The 16,535-nt window shown below is 42.4% G+C and overlaps 1 protein-coding gene across 1 annotated transcript; it reads right to left on the reverse strand.

Moving 5' to 3' along the window:
• Positions 1–37: 37 nt before the first annotated feature.
• AK3 (adenylate kinase 3) lies at positions 38–16,004 on the reverse strand. Its single transcript, XM_073345253.1, has 5 exons — positions 15,701–16,004; positions 6,228–6,347; positions 3,251–3,423; positions 1,952–2,070; positions 38–450 (listed from the first exon to the last, which is right to left on the reverse strand). Exons 1-5 carry the CDS (start codon positions 15,846–15,848, stop codon positions 327–329), a joined length of 684 nt encoding a protein of 227 aa, XP_073201354.1. The 5' UTR covers positions 15,849–16,004; the 3' UTR covers positions 38–326.
• Positions 16,005–16,535: the final 531 nt, after the last annotated feature.

The raw sequence follows: 16,535 nt of genomic DNA on the forward strand, positions 1-16,535 counted from the left end.
AGAAAAAGGACACTGACTTTTTTTTGGCAAATGCACAGACATGAAACTAGTTGCTTTTTATTACAGTTGGTCACCGTTTTACAAGAATTTGGTAAATTGCATATAAAAATACAGCTTTAAAATGAGTATACAGAAATGAAAAATCTGAATGCACGAAGTTGAAAAGCTGAGGGGTGACAGCTGGAGATTAGATCTTAGCTACTGATCTGTTTGGCCTATCAAACAGTAAAACAAAACCATGATTTTTGCAAGTTTCTAATATTCTAGACAATCACTCTGAAAATGGAGACAGCTGGTAGCTTGTGCTTACCAACAAAGACCCAACTTCATCTGTGTGGGGCAGCTTCCTGCTGGCTCACTTCTGGTAATTTGGTTTGGAGGAAAGCATGCACCGTTGGCCAGATCTTGTTGGTTTCTGTTCCAGAGAAAGATTCCAGTACACCTTTTTTTCTAAAGGCGAGACAAAAGAACAAGTATAGACAAATCAGTATCTCCACTTCAGAGTTGAAAAATACTTCAAAGGTTGTCCTGGTGGAGGGGTATTGGCAACATTGTTGACATGTAAGAGTTCAGCCCCAAGAGCAACCATCTGTTTTCTAAAAGAAGAACCTAGGTATGTCAAAGGTTTCATGCTTTGTTTCTAGAGTGGTACACATGAAAGGGAGAGCAAAGTTAGTGACCATATCAGATCTGGTGTATTCCAAAAGAGAAAAAGCGCTCTGAGGTAGTCACTACTGAACTATGAAGAAAATGAAAAAGAATGAAGGGTTAGTCCTAAGGTAAGCAGGTACTACATAACAATCATTGGCTCTAAAAGCCTTGATCAAATACTAATACAATTTCATTGTTCTGTATAGCCAAGTGGGCAAAACACTAAATTTTAAAGTTATACCATGTAAACAGAGTAAAGATTTAAATAGAATTTGCCTTTGGAGTGACTGTTTAGTTGCCACATATATGTTCTGTCAATGGCATTTTTACAGAGTTCATTGTCATACTATGACTTGATAAAATAGGCCCTTATCCTACAATGCACCTGTGCCCCCAAGGAAGTCCACTGAAGTCAGTAAAACCATTGCTGACCTAAAGTACCCTCTCTTCAACCTCTTCCCTCCAGAGAAAGCGCTCCCTCCCTGTACAAGACATGCAGGGAATTACTGAAAGGGACTATTGGGACTATTTCTGAGTGACAAAAGGTCAGTTTAGTAATGGGATAAATGTCTAAACATCTACAGGGGAATCCATTATTGCCCCAATGGTATTCATAAAATATCTGCACCTTAACTAGAGCACCTGTGCTTAAAGAGACAGATTTGGAAAAACCTATCAACTATTCCAAAGCTTGACTACTTTTCTCTCCCCATTTTCCTCCTGCAATGCAGTATACCATATTCTCACATCACACTCCTGTTTTTAAAATATCTGACTCATGTTTTGTATTAATTCACAAGTTTTTCTACCCACTCATGCCACTTACTGATTTTAGCCTTTTATCCCCTAGCAACTTTTACTACCTTAAGTCCTTGGCCAGCCATTGAGGTAAAAATATTGGCAGATATTTGATACAGTGAAAGTTCCGGGAAGGAAATACCTACTGAAACAGCTCCACGGTTGTGGAACTTGCCCTTGCTTTTGAAGTGTTGATCATTTTGATTGTTACTGTAAAGCTTCCTATGACTGCAGTAAAAGGTGCTGTACATCACTGTACCTTTTTGTTCCTGAAGTGCTCTTGGAAAAGAGGTTTTAATCAAGTAAATGGGGGGAGGGAGATCTACCCATAATCCAACATATGTCATTATACTTTTACTATTATTGTGTAACAAGTTGAGAGGGAAAGTGACTTAAATGCTAAGTGGTTATATCATTCACCAATGTGGTATTTGTGCATTTTAAGAGAAATGTTCCTGTTCATCCTAATGTGGAGAGAAGTGTTTGTTTATTTACTACTTACCGGTAATAGTCCAGAACAGGCTTTGTCTGTGCCTCATAAGCCTTCAGTCTCTTGGTAACAGTCTCTGGTTTATCATCATCACGCTGAACAAGTGGCTCTCTGGTAATATCATCAAGGCCCTAATTGTGGTTAAGAGCAAAATGACTTTATATTTCTGTTTAAGTGGACTTTGTGTTATTCTGTTAGTATCAATTTCTAGTTAGTCAAAGAAAAAACAGCTCTTAGCTAAAGTAGAGGACAAGCTACCGTCCATCTTATCGGTGAGATGTTTACTTTCAGCAGTATACAAAACATACTTAAACTCCAGATGCATGGAGTAGCTGTTTTCAGATTGTAGTAGAGGAGCACAAGTCAGTGAAGTCACATGTACTAAAAACAGAAACCTATGTATAGTGACCCTTGATGTATAGTGGAGCAGAATGGTGGATGTCTAGAATTGTTTCAGAAATGTCATGGACAACTGGTAGTACTAAAAGGCAGATACGATTTATGGTCTCTGAGAACAGCTTGTAAAAGGTGAAGAGCAGCATGGCCATATGGTTGGAAGATAGAATATGGAAGAGATGTTACAATGACTAGTGTATAGCAGACAGCATAAAAACCAACAGAGCAGAACATTTATGGGAATGACCAAACAGAACATGGGCCTAAACAGCAGGTTTTTACTTGAACCTCACCTTGCACTTTCAATTTCTTTTGGAGGCACTTTACACCTTTTAATAGTGAGGTTGAGTGATTTAAAACAGCAGTAGACTGAAAAGACTTTAGTGCTAACAAGGGGAAGTCATTAGAACTTAATCCTACATGATATAGGGCCAAGTTTTGCCCTCACTTACACACATGCAACACTCGTTGAAGTCATTTTTGTGTATCAGAGGACAGAATTTGGCCCACGGTATGAGGGACACTAAAACCTAAGCGGTCTCTTAACAGTTTTGACTAATCATATATTAAGCTGACTTGACCTGTGAGTTATACTAGCAAGTAGTTTTGGGATTGTTTTAAAAATACTTTAATCAACAAATTGTACCGGTAGCATCCTGTGATAAGCATATCAAAAGTCAGTAACGAAAAGCCATCATGCTCTTATAAGGACTCTGTTGCATTTCAGCCATTCAAGAATCCACTTCTTGATTTCACTCATGTGTTCCAAACTATTTCAGTGTACCACAATATGCATATTACAATTCCAGTACAGAGAACCTCTGCTTGAAGTAGGGAAAGAATGGGTTACAGGTGCATTTGATAAATACAATCACAACTCACACTTAGCTTTACATCTTACAGCTTAACACTTACAACATCTTTGGGAGGATTGAATTCAAGATTGTAGACTCTGCCACTACCAGGATGGATCCAGCGTGCAGTGAGCCGTTGTTTAATGGTCTCAAATGGCACATCCAAGTTAATCACAGTATCTATCTGACATGTTTCATCCAGAGCTTCTGCCTGTGGAACTGTTCTGGGAAAACCTTTAAGGAAAAATAAACTAGTAGTAGAGCAAAGGCAGAGTTACATTATTTAACACACAGTAAATGGCCTGGATCCAACTTAAAGAAATTGCTAGTCACGTAGCACAACAATCTCTACTCTGGAGTATCACTTAACTTAGGGTCACCTCACTCCCTTTAGTTTTTCTGGATATCATCCCAGTGTCTCTCCTCTCCTACCCTCATTCCTCATTTCACTTGACAGCTACCTCCAAGGCAAAGTAAAAATCCTTAGTGCTATTATTTCCTCCCATTCATCTTTGTTCCATCACTGGCCACTTTGACTGGACATCAGATTTTGAAAAGTTCTCCACAAAATCCATTCTAAGCAGCCTGTGTAATCTCAACATTCCTTACAAAACTGATTTAACGCCAAGGCAGTGCAAAAGTCAGGACTAAGTAGGGAAGTAACTGGTAGTAGCCATAAAGGGTCAAATTCGTCCTTTGTGTTGCCACTGAAGTTTACTGGAGATGTTCCAGGGATTAATTTGCCTAAAAGGAAACTGACAACAGGCCCTACTCTAAACTATCTAGCGTCCAAAGTTCTACTAAAGAACGAGGTCAGTAAAAATATTTACTTAGGTTGTACAGGAGTCTGGCATCATTAACAAAAACTAGAAATATACTGATTTTTTTTTTTTTTGGCCTTTCAACCATACTTTTGAATCAAGGCAATAGTTAATTTTAATTCAATTATTTCAGATTAATAACAGATCTGAGCAGTGGAGTGTCTGAAGATAACATCTTTGTTACTGAATAAACCTAATCTACCTGAAGAGAAAGGGAACCAACGTTTCTCCACAAAGAGTTTAAGCACTTATTTCTAAAGCCTTGTTTATGTGGGGCAATTGACTAGCAATAGCTACAGAAGAAACTATTCCACTATTGCTATTCTGGAATAAGAGTTACTTTTCTGGAATAGTGTCCATAAGGTGAGTTATTCCAGATTTTAGCTATGGCAGTATATTTCCCCATGTAGACATGCTCTAGCAGGTTTAAACCGGAGAAAGCCCTTTTCGCATACCATTAGGAAATGGCAATTACCGCCCTATCATGAGAGTAAGGACAACTAAGGCAAAAGAGCCTTACAACAAAGCACATATTGAAAAATCTGAGAAGGCCTTACAGCTAGTATTTCAGCTTAATGACATGCCCGCAAAGTGAGGAACCAATTCACTTATGCCAAGTACTTCACTTTCTGTGTATGTGTTACAGTCCTTCAGGTCCTATTTGTGTTACAATAGATGATCCTCTCATTCCATTTCCTGAGATGACCTGTAGATGAGGGAATGTGTCTAAAAATTAGATGTGAGAGAGTGGGGAGTTGCAGCTCAGCAACTTTGTCACTCAGCCATTCTGTGCCTCTGTTTACTCAACTGGAAAACAGGTTTTACACTTCACAGGGCTGTTATGAGAGCTGAAGTGCTTCAAGACTCTTGGATGAAAGGTGCAGTAAGTACCATTTCAGTGAAATATTTGACCTACTGCTGTATCAAAAAAGGGTGTGTATACAAACCCAAAAAAGTATATGCAGTGGTACAATAAAGCATATATATAGTTTGAGTGCAGAGGAAAAGCGTTTACAGCTCTGCAAAAATAAACCTTACTCTAAAAAAGTCACTTCAGTGCCTACAAGCCTCAAGTCTCTACATCTGTAGTGGTTCAGTAAAAGCCAATAAACTGTTTTCAGAGTGCAGAAACTCACACTTTGCCATATCAGCATTACAGCAGCTCAGTAAACAACTCAGTTTAGTCTGCCCTGGAGCTACCCATGACAAACTGCAGTTGCAGAACTAAGGGTTTTCGGATGAACATGTTTAGTAGACCAATATTATTTATATAGCATATAAACTCTATTGAACTCCATGGAATTACACTAATGATGATTTTGGCCGAAGGTCCCTGTCCAAAAAGAGTTTGCAACCTAAACCGAGAGAGGACATGGGGACAGCATGTATCAACTGTGGAGCCTTGCTTCATTCTGTCCAATGAGTGCTGTCAGCTGTACGGCTGCACATTCAGGTTCACGCTGTTGCAGCTGACATTGAATGTGGTTAAAACTAAGGCACAGATCTGCAAAACATCCGTCTTATTGAATAGGTATTCCTGCCCCCATTCACTCACAGGATTAAACCTATGTATTCCAACAAGATAGAGATCCTTCAGGGGAAAAAGAAAAGCCAGTATGTGAACATATAATTATAGACTGTATACATACAAGAGGGCACAGCTGAATTTGTGTGTGCAATCTTAGTTTTGGTATTTCGTGGCTTGACTGTTTCACTTTGTAACTTTACCAAAAGAATGGTTATATCCTGAAAGAATAAGGATTTTTTAAAAAAAAAACTCAACTATTCTAGAACAAAAATTCAGCCATTTGTATTATACCATATGAGCTAGGAGCCCCAGTCGTGGATGAGATCCCCATTGTGATAGACGCTGTATGAACTAATACCATTTTGATCTTTCACCTTTCATCCAAGAATAACAAAATGTTTTATTAACGTTAATTAAGCTTCACACTACCCCTATAAAGTAGAATACATACTATTATCCACATTTTACTTATGGGGAAACTGAGGCAGAGAGGCTGTGATTTGCCCAAGGTCACATGGCAGTTTAATGGAAGAATCAGAAGCAGAATTCTGATTTTCTGACTCTCAAGACCCTGGCATAATTACTAGGTGTCCACTAATTGTCTTAGAAGTGAAAGGAACACAATCTTTCCAATCTACATTTCCTGTCTTTCCCACATGCAAATGATTTCCCCCTGTATCTTAACTTACCATCCAGCAGCCAGTGGTACCGGTGTAGATTTTTCAGCTCATTCAGCATCAACCGTGTCATGATATCATCTGGGATAAGCTGCCCTTGATCGATGTAGGTCTTGGCAATGACACCGACCTCTATGGAAGCAAAACAAGCATATACTAATGTAGCAATGCCCCTCAGCAGCCCGGATACAAATAACTTTAGTCAGAAGCCTCAGGGTAGAAGGGTTGTGAATTATAAGTGACTGACGTGTGATATTTTTTTAAATCTAAGAAAAAAATATTTTCCCCTCATTTTCACTACAATTTAGAGCAGATGCCAGTGGGGGTATTCACACTGAGTAAAGTTACTCATGTGTGTTTGCAGGATCAGGTCCTAGGACTGGAAACAGGAGAAAGTCACCAATAGAGCCTCTTTAAAAAGGTAGAACAAACCAAGAACACAAATGCTCTGGGCCCAGTAAGAATGAAAGGGCCTAACATTGCCTCATATTTCCTGATCAAAAAGTTGCAGTCCTATTGACTACTTTTCTGCATGTAGTTTAGCATTAAGTTCTACAGTATGGTGAACGTTAATGTCTTTTTCAGATGGATGACGTTTTACTAAAAGACAATATCAAAGTTCCAACTAGATGCCTCCTTGAGTATTTAAGAAAGCAACATGCGTCTGAAACACTATAGCTAGAGAATGTTATTTCTTTCACTTTATCCAGATTTACAAAGGAGTGTTTTTATAAGTGATATATGCTTTCATAAATCATTTGTGGACACTATTGTATTCACATGGTATTGACTAACATTTAATACCTGCACTCCTCCACTGGTTTGGTTAGATGGCAACCGTTTATTATGGTTGGTTTCCTCAAAAAACAAGAAGCACACAAAACATACCCTCACAAATTGCTATGTAAATATGCTATAGCTTAAGCAGAAGTTAGGGGTCTGATGTAGAAGTTATTTGGTGAGGTCCTCTGGCTGGTGTTATCCATGTCAACTAGAACATTGGTTCTCAACCAGGGATACGTGTACTCCTGGGGGTACACAGAAGTCTTCCAGGGGGTACATCAGCTCATCTAGATATTTGCGTAGTTTTACAACAGGCTACATAAAAAGCCCTAGCAAAGTCAGTACAAACTAAAATTTCATACAGACAATGGCTTGTTTATACTGCTCTATATACTATATGCTGAAATGTAAGTTTGAGAGCCACTGAACTAGACGATCATAATAGTCCCTTCTGTCCTTTAACTATGAAATTAGGACCCAGTCCTCCCAGTGTGGAACTTGATTGATTTTATACGTGGGGGATTTGCAGAACTGGATCATAACTGTTAATTCAGATACAGATGCTCCCCAATTTATACAATCATTCTGTTCCAGAACACTTTGCATAACTCCAGTTCTGCATAAGTCGGAAACATATACCTGACCGTTATGCCAAAAAAACCCAACCCTCCTATTTCTAGCTTATGGAACATTTTCCGTAAGTGCAGATTTGCGTAAGTCGGATCTTGCATAGCCCAGGGATGGTCTGTACTTACTTTCTTCTTGAGCTAGCTACAGGACCCCAAACAGGAGAGTTGTGTGGGAATGGGAAGACACCAAAAAACTACAAGTGCTAAAACCTTACAATTTTTAAGGTCTTGGCTGCAGTTCTTCTAATTAGAGTTTTCTGCATGCTTAAAGAACTATCAGAAGGCACTCAAGTACTATAGTGATGAGGGCAGTATGCAAACCTGAAGAGAAAAAGAAGCTTTTCATTTACAAAATATTACTAGCTCCTTCCTTAGCAAGTCTCAGATGGCTCAAATGCAACTGATGCACTCAAGCACTGGAAAAAGTGGCCTTCAGGTTTTGTTTGTTTTTAAAGCAGCAATAGAAGGGTAGGAACATCTTCCTTAATTAAGGCAAAGTGTTCATATTCACAACTAGGCTGTTCACAACACTCTCACTTAGAGATGGACATCAGCCACAGCAATCAGGTCCAGATTTCAAATATCCCCAGAGTCTAGGAACAGTCAAATTCAAAGTCATGGCAGTTTTAAAATCAAAACAACTTGAATCCAGACACTTCTATTTCTTTACCCATGCTACCCCTTTCCTATCCCAGGATGTGCTCTTGGCCCACCTTTCTCCAAATGGCACAGCTTTCCTTACTCTGCCTACATTGCAAAGAAATTTCCCTCACCATGATCAGCACTACACAGAAGGAAGAAGACATGGAAATCTGTTCCTCACGAGTTTAGTCCTGGTGAGCTACATACAGTTACATGGAGTGGGAGAACCTCTTCTTCATAAAATGGAAGGTGAGCCTTTCCCCACCACAGAATGGAGCTCCTAGGACCCCATATATTCCCCTCTGCTGGAGCCCTGAGGTTTCGGTGATACGGGAACACAAAGCAGGGGATTACACTCCTCTGCAGTCCCACCAGTTCCCACACAACAGCATGTGGGACAATTTAGGTTTTAGTTGTATAAACTCACTCTACTTGGTCTCCACTGTAGGTGCCCCTGAGCAGCCACAGGGCAGGAACTCAATTAATGGCACTACAGTTCCTCAGAAAAAAGAACTCTCATGCATTGAAATTCCAAGACTTTATCAAACCGTATTTGCTCCAGCCTTGCAAAAGCAAACAGCAGAATAGCCAGGATCTAAAAACCTCTCATGCAGGCACAAAGTGATCACTTTACTAGCGGGGTCAGAGATGAAGGAGGGGTTCAGGAGCAGAGGATCTACAACTGAAAGCATTAATCTGCCAACTACTATACCAATCAGGCTAGGAATATATTTTTATATTGTCCACATCATCCTTTATACACACATTTTGCAGAGTCTATAAATCTTTGCAAAGCCTATAAACAGTAGCTGTTCACCTCATCCTATATACACACACATTTTGCAGAGACTATAAACCTTTGACTCAAATACCTAGTACCCTGTAAAGTTTCACATTCAAGAGGTGTTATACTAGGGAAATGCAGCTGAGTTAAAGCTGGTCCTGTGTGTGTTATCCTGGGGGAAACTATGTCACACATTTCAGAAATCCAAATATTCACTCTTCTTCATTCCCCTCATTTTCTGCAAGTTCAAGTAATTTAGTAAAGAAGGGTCTCCCACCACAACAATATCATGAAACCAGCTCTCAGTGCTAACATCATGCTCTCATCATGCATATGCCTAGCTTAACCTGCTTTATTAGCATTACTGAGAGCTCCCCACCCTTGTTACCATTTCCATTTGCCCCAACTAGCACGGATCCTGTACCCAACTAGTTCTGGGTGTGGTTCGGGAAAAAGGGCAGGAACAACATACATTCCCTTACTGCAACTGCCAAACAAGTAGCTGCTTAAAGACAGATAACAAGCGTTTTTAAAATACACTTTTAAAGCATGTCAACTCTCCACCTGCTGCCATATTACTTTTATCTCAGGTGCTCTATCTAGCAGTAAGGGGTGTGGGGAATTCCCATTCTGACATCGCGGGCACACACTACAGATCCATGCTACTAGCATGGAGGGTTGGATTCATCACTCTACTGCAAGTTTAGCTATTTTCATTTACCAATGAAAAGAAAGGCAATTGGGACTGGGTTTTCTTTTTTTCTGGACAGCGGGGAGGGAAATGTCCGTACTGTGAGCAAAACCATGCTAGTTTTAACCCTGTTGTAACACTGCAGCGGTGTCAGGAACACCAGGGTTGTCCTAGTGTTTCAAATCTTGGAGAGTTTTGCAAACTGGAAAGAGGATCTCAATATGAGAGGGAGAGGGAAGGAACTGGATCTATTCTTTTATATACCTTACTACTTTGCTGCAGCAGAGGACCTTTGGCCTTGTCTACTCATGCAAATTGTATCTCTTATACTAGTGCAATTAAAGTGGCACACCCCCTAAGTGCAGACAGGGAAGGGAATAAACTTACTACTCCTGGGGGGATTCTGTGCCAAAAAAAATCAAAATTCTGCATATTTTATTTTTCAAAATAATGCACAATAATCACACCAGTTTCAATTGTTTTGGTAATTTATTTAAACTTCAATACAGAAAAAAAAAGTCACAATAACTATTCAACTTTCATGTGTTTAGGAAATGCTAAGTTACAAACACTTGGTAACTAATACCCTGCATTCCAGTTATAATCCTGGATTTTCATTTAAATTACATTACAGAACACCAAACAGAAAGAAAACAAGTAGAATGCCATTTTAAATTGCTCAGACTTTCACACATGAAAGTCATACAGTTTTGCTAATCATTGTCCTGGACCTGGCTCTTTGGGAAGTGCTTGATTCTGATTGTACTGACATTTTATTGACTGCTTGGTAAATGTTTTATTTGCCCTCAAAGTCTTTTTTGTTTTCAAATGGGTAAGTAAAATAAATCCTGAGCTGTAATCTAACCCCATTGTGCCACTGTGGCACAGGAAAACAGTGAGAAAGCAAAGAGATCTTCCTATCTGAGGATTCCCTTTCCTGTCATTTATAATAAGGCTCCTTTACATCACTCTGGCAATGTAAGGGCCTTAAAACTTTCACAGGTTTTATGCTCCTGGGGGTACTGACTGAGAATGGGAACAGTTAACTAACAATAGGAACATTAACAATGTTACTATGTAGGCAGGCTGCTACATTTTTGCCTCAGAGAATGAGCTCAATTAACTCAGGCAGGCTGCTACATTTCTGTTTCTAGTCTGCCTCATGCATAATAAAAAGCCCTACCCTTCCACACCAGCGAGCTTCAGTAGCCCCCCGCCACCCTCGGTGATCCATCACACAGGCCCCCTCCCCCTCTCTGAGGCTGCTCCAGGCACATTGGAACAGGCGCGCTGCCGGGGAAGAGGCGTGTGTCCCCTGGCAGATTTCTTGTGTGCTTTTTTGCGTGTGGGGCACAGAAAAATGTGAGCCATATGAATTCTGTCAGGAGTAGCTTATATCTGTGTAAGGCTCTTTATGTTAGTATAGCTACATCCACCCTAAGGTTGTGCTAACTGAAATAGTTATACCGGTACAAAACCTTCATGTATTTTTACACAGATCTGGGCCTCTGAAAATAATGTAGGACTTGATCTGGTGGACTGTGGACCTAGAGCCATTATAATTCTCGGTTCCTGCCAAAAGCATAAAATGGATGTCTATTTACAAAACTTCTGCAACAGCTTAGGGTGTCCTTGTGGGAAGTTACTGCACAGAGCCAACAAACTTCGACCATGTTCACCAGGCAACAGGTTGCTTAGCAACAGAGAAGGCATCACAAAATCTCCCCTCCAAAGCAGGAAAGCGTGATAATAAATGCAGACTGCTAAGGACCCTCAAGAACATGCATTCAATAAGACTCTTCTCTTCAACAACTGAACTCTTGCCAAAGTTTTTAACAGGGTGGCAGTTGCTGAAAAGGCAAAGTCTAACTCTAGTTAACCTTCTATGGATTAGTAAACAGTTGTAAATCTTTTTAATTTTCAAAAGAAGACCTGCTATAGAATTGAGAAATGTGGGTTTTTTCCACTATCTTCAAAACTCACAACATTTGTTTCTTTGTGGAAAACAAGACTGTTACCCCCAATTTTCCTACATAGTAATGTTAAAACTTTGAGAGGCATTTCCAACGAGCCTCCCATCCATCCCCTTCCTCCCAGTTACCACCAAACTTCTTGAGTGTGCCATCTACACCCACTCTCTCAGCTTCTGTCTTGATACTCACTCAAGATGGCTTCTGCTCTCCTCAAGGTCACCAATGGCCTCCCAGTGAACAAAATCTAAGGGATCCAGAACTTGCTATATAACTCCTTCCAAAAGTCTCTTCTCTATTCTCCTTCTCCATTTCTCCATTGCATTTCTCCGACTCTTCCTGGTATTTCCATAACTCAGTGTTCCCTTGGTTCTCCTCCTCCTGAGCTGGCTGCTCCTTCAGTGTCTTTGACAACTCCTGTTTCTCCTCCTGATCCTTCTGTGTTGGTATTGCTTAGGGTTTTATCCTCGTGTTCCCAATCTATGCTCACTCCCTAGATGTTATCTTCTCTCATGGCTTCAGCTACACACCTTTACATCCCCAAAACCTACCTCCCTGACCCTGATTTCTCCCATTCTGTTTAGTTTTGCATCGCCAACATCTCATCTAGATGTCTAGCAGCCTTCTTAAAACATCTCCCCATTTCTTAAGCACCTAGGAGCCCCATTCCAGGACCCCAGTATGGTAGGAGCCATACAAACACAGCCTCAAAGAACTTACAACCTAAGCACAGAACAACAACAGATAACTACAGACAGACTGATGCAGGAATACAAGGAAACAATGAGACAATATTGGTCAGCATGATAGGCAGTGGTCGCATGATAGCATAAGAGCAGCCTAACCACTGTCCAGTTAGTTATAGGCATCATAGCAAATAAGACTTTTTAAGAGGGAATTTGAATAAAGAAGTAGCTTTGCAGATGTTTACAGTGAGCACCTACCTAGTGTGAGAGGCAGCACAGGAGAAAGAACAATAGTGCTCCTCTGAAAATTTAACAAGGGAGCAATAGAGTCTGGGATCATATGCTGATCAGAGGAGGAAGTTGACATCTCAATGAGAGATAATAGGTGGGGAGTGGGGGAGGAAATAGGCCAAGCAGGGCCTTGAATGTAAAGGCAAGTAACTTATGTTTGATGTGACAGAAAAGGGAGAGCCAGTGAAGGGATGCATAGGGGCCGACATAGTCAAAGCAACAGGCAAGGAAAATGATCTTTGCAGCTGCTGGGAGCTACTCCCCTCATGGGGGTGGGGTGTTTTTTTTTACAGCGCTGTCTCCCAGCGCTGGTGCCTTGACGACACAGCCACGTTAATGTGCTGCCACAGCAGCACTTTAGCGTTGGTAGTGAAGACATACCGTCAGACTCTGACAGGGGTAAGACCATCAACTGACATCACGACTATTATTCGTCTGTTATTACCCACACACAGCGTAGCTATGTTTAAACCCAACAATGCCACCAACGGCTTACAAACAATTAAAATGTTAGTGTGGACAATACCCACGTTTGAAAATTCTGCCCATTGTTTTTTAAACAGTCACTGCTGACACAGTTACAACAGCTACTTGTAGACAGGGTAATATTAGGGGTTTGGTCTTTTTTGTTTTGTTTTTAAAAGACACTTAAGACTAAGGCAACATTCTGAAAAGCAATTACTGATTTCAGGCTCCTCATTTTCTGGCAGGCCAACCTGAGACATCTTAAAGAGGCCTGATTTTGAAAGAGAAAGTACTTAGCACTTTCTGAAAAGGCAGACCTCTTAATACCTCTGAGTTTGGGCATCCAGTATTTGAGGCACCTCAAAATCACTAGATACTTCTGAAAATCTTGGCCTATGTCACTAAATAGTCAAATAATGTTTGGTTAATAAAGGCGGGAGGGGAGCTTACCAACACAACCATGACAGAAGTGAGCACCTTTAAATATTTCCCTAACTTAGGGGGTCATCTCAACTCCTTTTGATTTCCATGGGTGTTTGGACTGGGCCCACAGGAACCAATGCAGTATAGATGGAACTTCAGTGTGTGCTTGTGACACTTTTTATGCCTTTTCCAGGGACAACATCTAAGAGTCTAGGTTTAAGATACCATTTAATATTAAAACCACAAGAACTAAACACCGAGCAATATGCTGTACTTTTACTGAGCACTCACTTCAAGCATGATTTTGCTGAACACTGCTTTATATCCAAGTGCTTTCAAGACATTAAAATCCTCATATAAATATTCCACAGAGATATTCATACATTAAATGAGTTTCATACCAGCTGCCAAAGCAAACACATAAAAACCCTCTGCAGACAACTAACACCGTAAGAAAAATAAAGGGGAATGCTTTAACCTATACTGCATATAGAGTCCAGCCACAATCAATGTTTCATCTATTTTTAACAAAATGTTAGAAAGAGGTGAAACACAGATGACCATTTGTATTTTATAAATGTGCCCAATTAATATTAACCCCATTTCTGCTGGTTCCTGATAAAGCCCTCCGCTTTAAAGCTATCAACATTTCATCTGTGGTGTCAGGACTGTACCTTACCCCACCTACCAAATTGCAATCAAATGGACTACAAGGATGCGGGGAGGGTGTCCTGTGGATAACATGATACTGTCTAGGAAAGGGAATTAAAGTACAGCTAAAAATGCTTCTAATAATAAAACCATTACTTTCCCCAATAAACCCTGACTGTAGTTGCCCCTGGAATGTTATGTGATCATGAATGAGAAGGGGCATGTTTCATAAGATAATATCTCTACTAAGATATGGTTCATACAAGAAAAAGTATGACAGCCCAGAATTCAACAAAAGCCTTAAGGCATCAGTATCACTGCCAAGAAGCAGTGTTTCACTATTATGAATTGTGACTGCTTAACCAGTTATTTGGGACACTAAATCTATCCCCTTACCTCCAGATTATTGTGTTTCTACTTAACTATATGTACACATAAGATTTGTTTCTCAGCACCTCAACACCTTTTAAGTATGTTATTTAATTTAAACACGTGACCAAAAAGGCCCCCCTGCGTTTCACCAGTTCAGCTCTCCCAATTTGCATCACCTAACCTCACTCCCTCTTACCAACCTTTGGAGTCTCTGAAAGGAGAAGGAGCTGTTGTCTTCTTCTGGGCTCACTCTCCCCCTCCCAGTTGATCTTATTATTAATCATGTCATGCATTTATGTAACACCTTTCAACCCAAAAGAACTCAATGCACTTTACAAACTATGGCCCAAGTCTTCAGAAGTCCCCCGCTAACTGTGAAGTCATTCCAAAGTCAGTAACTTGGGTCCTGGTTTTTAGAGCACCCACTTCAACTGAAGTCCATCAGAGATGTGAGCACTCAGTACCTCTGGGGGAAAGATATGTCAGACATCTCAAATACTGGACATTTGTTACCAAGCATGTAACTGTTTCACCACTGAAGTGTAAACCCCTGGCAGCAGGAATGGATTGTGGCATGCATGCAACTCGCATGCAATCTGAACAAGGGAGTTATGGCCAAGGACACCCAGGCAAACTCTTCACTGAGTGCGGTGAACTGAATGGCCGAAGACCCATTCCCCAAACCACAGGCTATTTTGATTTACCGATCTCAGAAGGACAAAGGGCCCACACGGTCCCCGAAGGGAATTCAAGCTCAGATCTAGGCGAGGGAGCCAGGGGACTGCAGGATCCCCATTACCCAAACAGCTGAGGCTACAGGCAGTTTATTCAGGAGCGAGGAGCTGGGCGGTCAGTACACACAGGCAGCTCCTAGAAACTCCTCTGCCTTGGCGACAGGGGCAGGATAAATGCCACAGCCAGGGGCGGGGAGGCTGGGAACACAGGGACTTACTGGGCTTCGGAGCCTCCCTGTGCCAGCGCAACCATCCCCCCTTCAAAATGACTTTCGCTTCACCAGCCGGCCCCCGGCGCTGCAGGGTCGGCAGCCTCCGGGGGGAGACACGGCGGCCGCTGCCTGGGCCCCCTGCCCGCCCCTACCTGTCCTTCTCTGCAGGTTGTCCCGGAGCAGGTCCCCGCTGGAGAGGTGCTTCAGGGCGAAGTGCTTGACTATGCGGGAGGACACGGTGCCCTTGCCGGAGCCCGGCGGGCCCATGATCACGGCCCGCAGCAGCGGCCGCACCACCATGCCGAGCCGCCGCGCTGGGGCTGGCGGGAGGGGACCCGTTTCGCGGCCCGGCGCCCGGGGAACCCTTCTCTGGCGCTGCGGCCGCTGCGCATCCCGCGCGGCGCGGAGCCCTGGGCTAGGGGCGCGGCCGCGGGCGCAGCCGCTGCGGGACTGCGCTGCACTCGCGGGGCCAGGAAGTGGAAGCGCTGCCTAGAAAGCCCAGCCCAGCCCAGCCCCTCCTCCCCGCCTTCAACCTTCCCCTCCCCGGCCCGTCTGTCTGTCTCCCCCCGCTCTGGCCCGCGGCTCCAGCTCCGAGCCCCAGGCTCCCGTGCAGCAGCGACCCCCGCCCGTCCCGCAGGGCTGCCCCGGGCCGGGGAGGCTGGTAGGAGCAACCGGCGCTGGTCCTAAAAGGCGCCTTATGCCCCCGTCAAACCCTCACGCAGCCGCTGAGGGCAGAGCAGCCACTAGTTTAGCTGCGGGCCCTGGGGCCGCCGGGCGGGAAAGAAGAAAAGTCGGAGGGGGAGATACAGAAGGAAAGAAAGAAGATGTTGCCAGGGCAGGAAAGCGGGCCGCTGTAAAGGTGCCCTCCGCCTGTCATGAGTCAGTGGCCCAGTTCAAAAGGACTTGCCAGGGTCTGAGTGGGAATTGACAGAGGAGGTAATGTTGGGGTTGCCTGTTTAATTTCATATCAACCCTATAACATCGCCT

Source organism: Lepidochelys kempii, chromosome 5 (assembly GCF_965140265.1).
Source record: "Lepidochelys kempii isolate rLepKem1 chromosome 5, rLepKem1.hap2, whole genome shotgun sequence".
NCBI classification, from domain to species: domain Eukaryota; kingdom Metazoa; phylum Chordata; order Testudines; family Cheloniidae; genus Lepidochelys; species Lepidochelys kempii.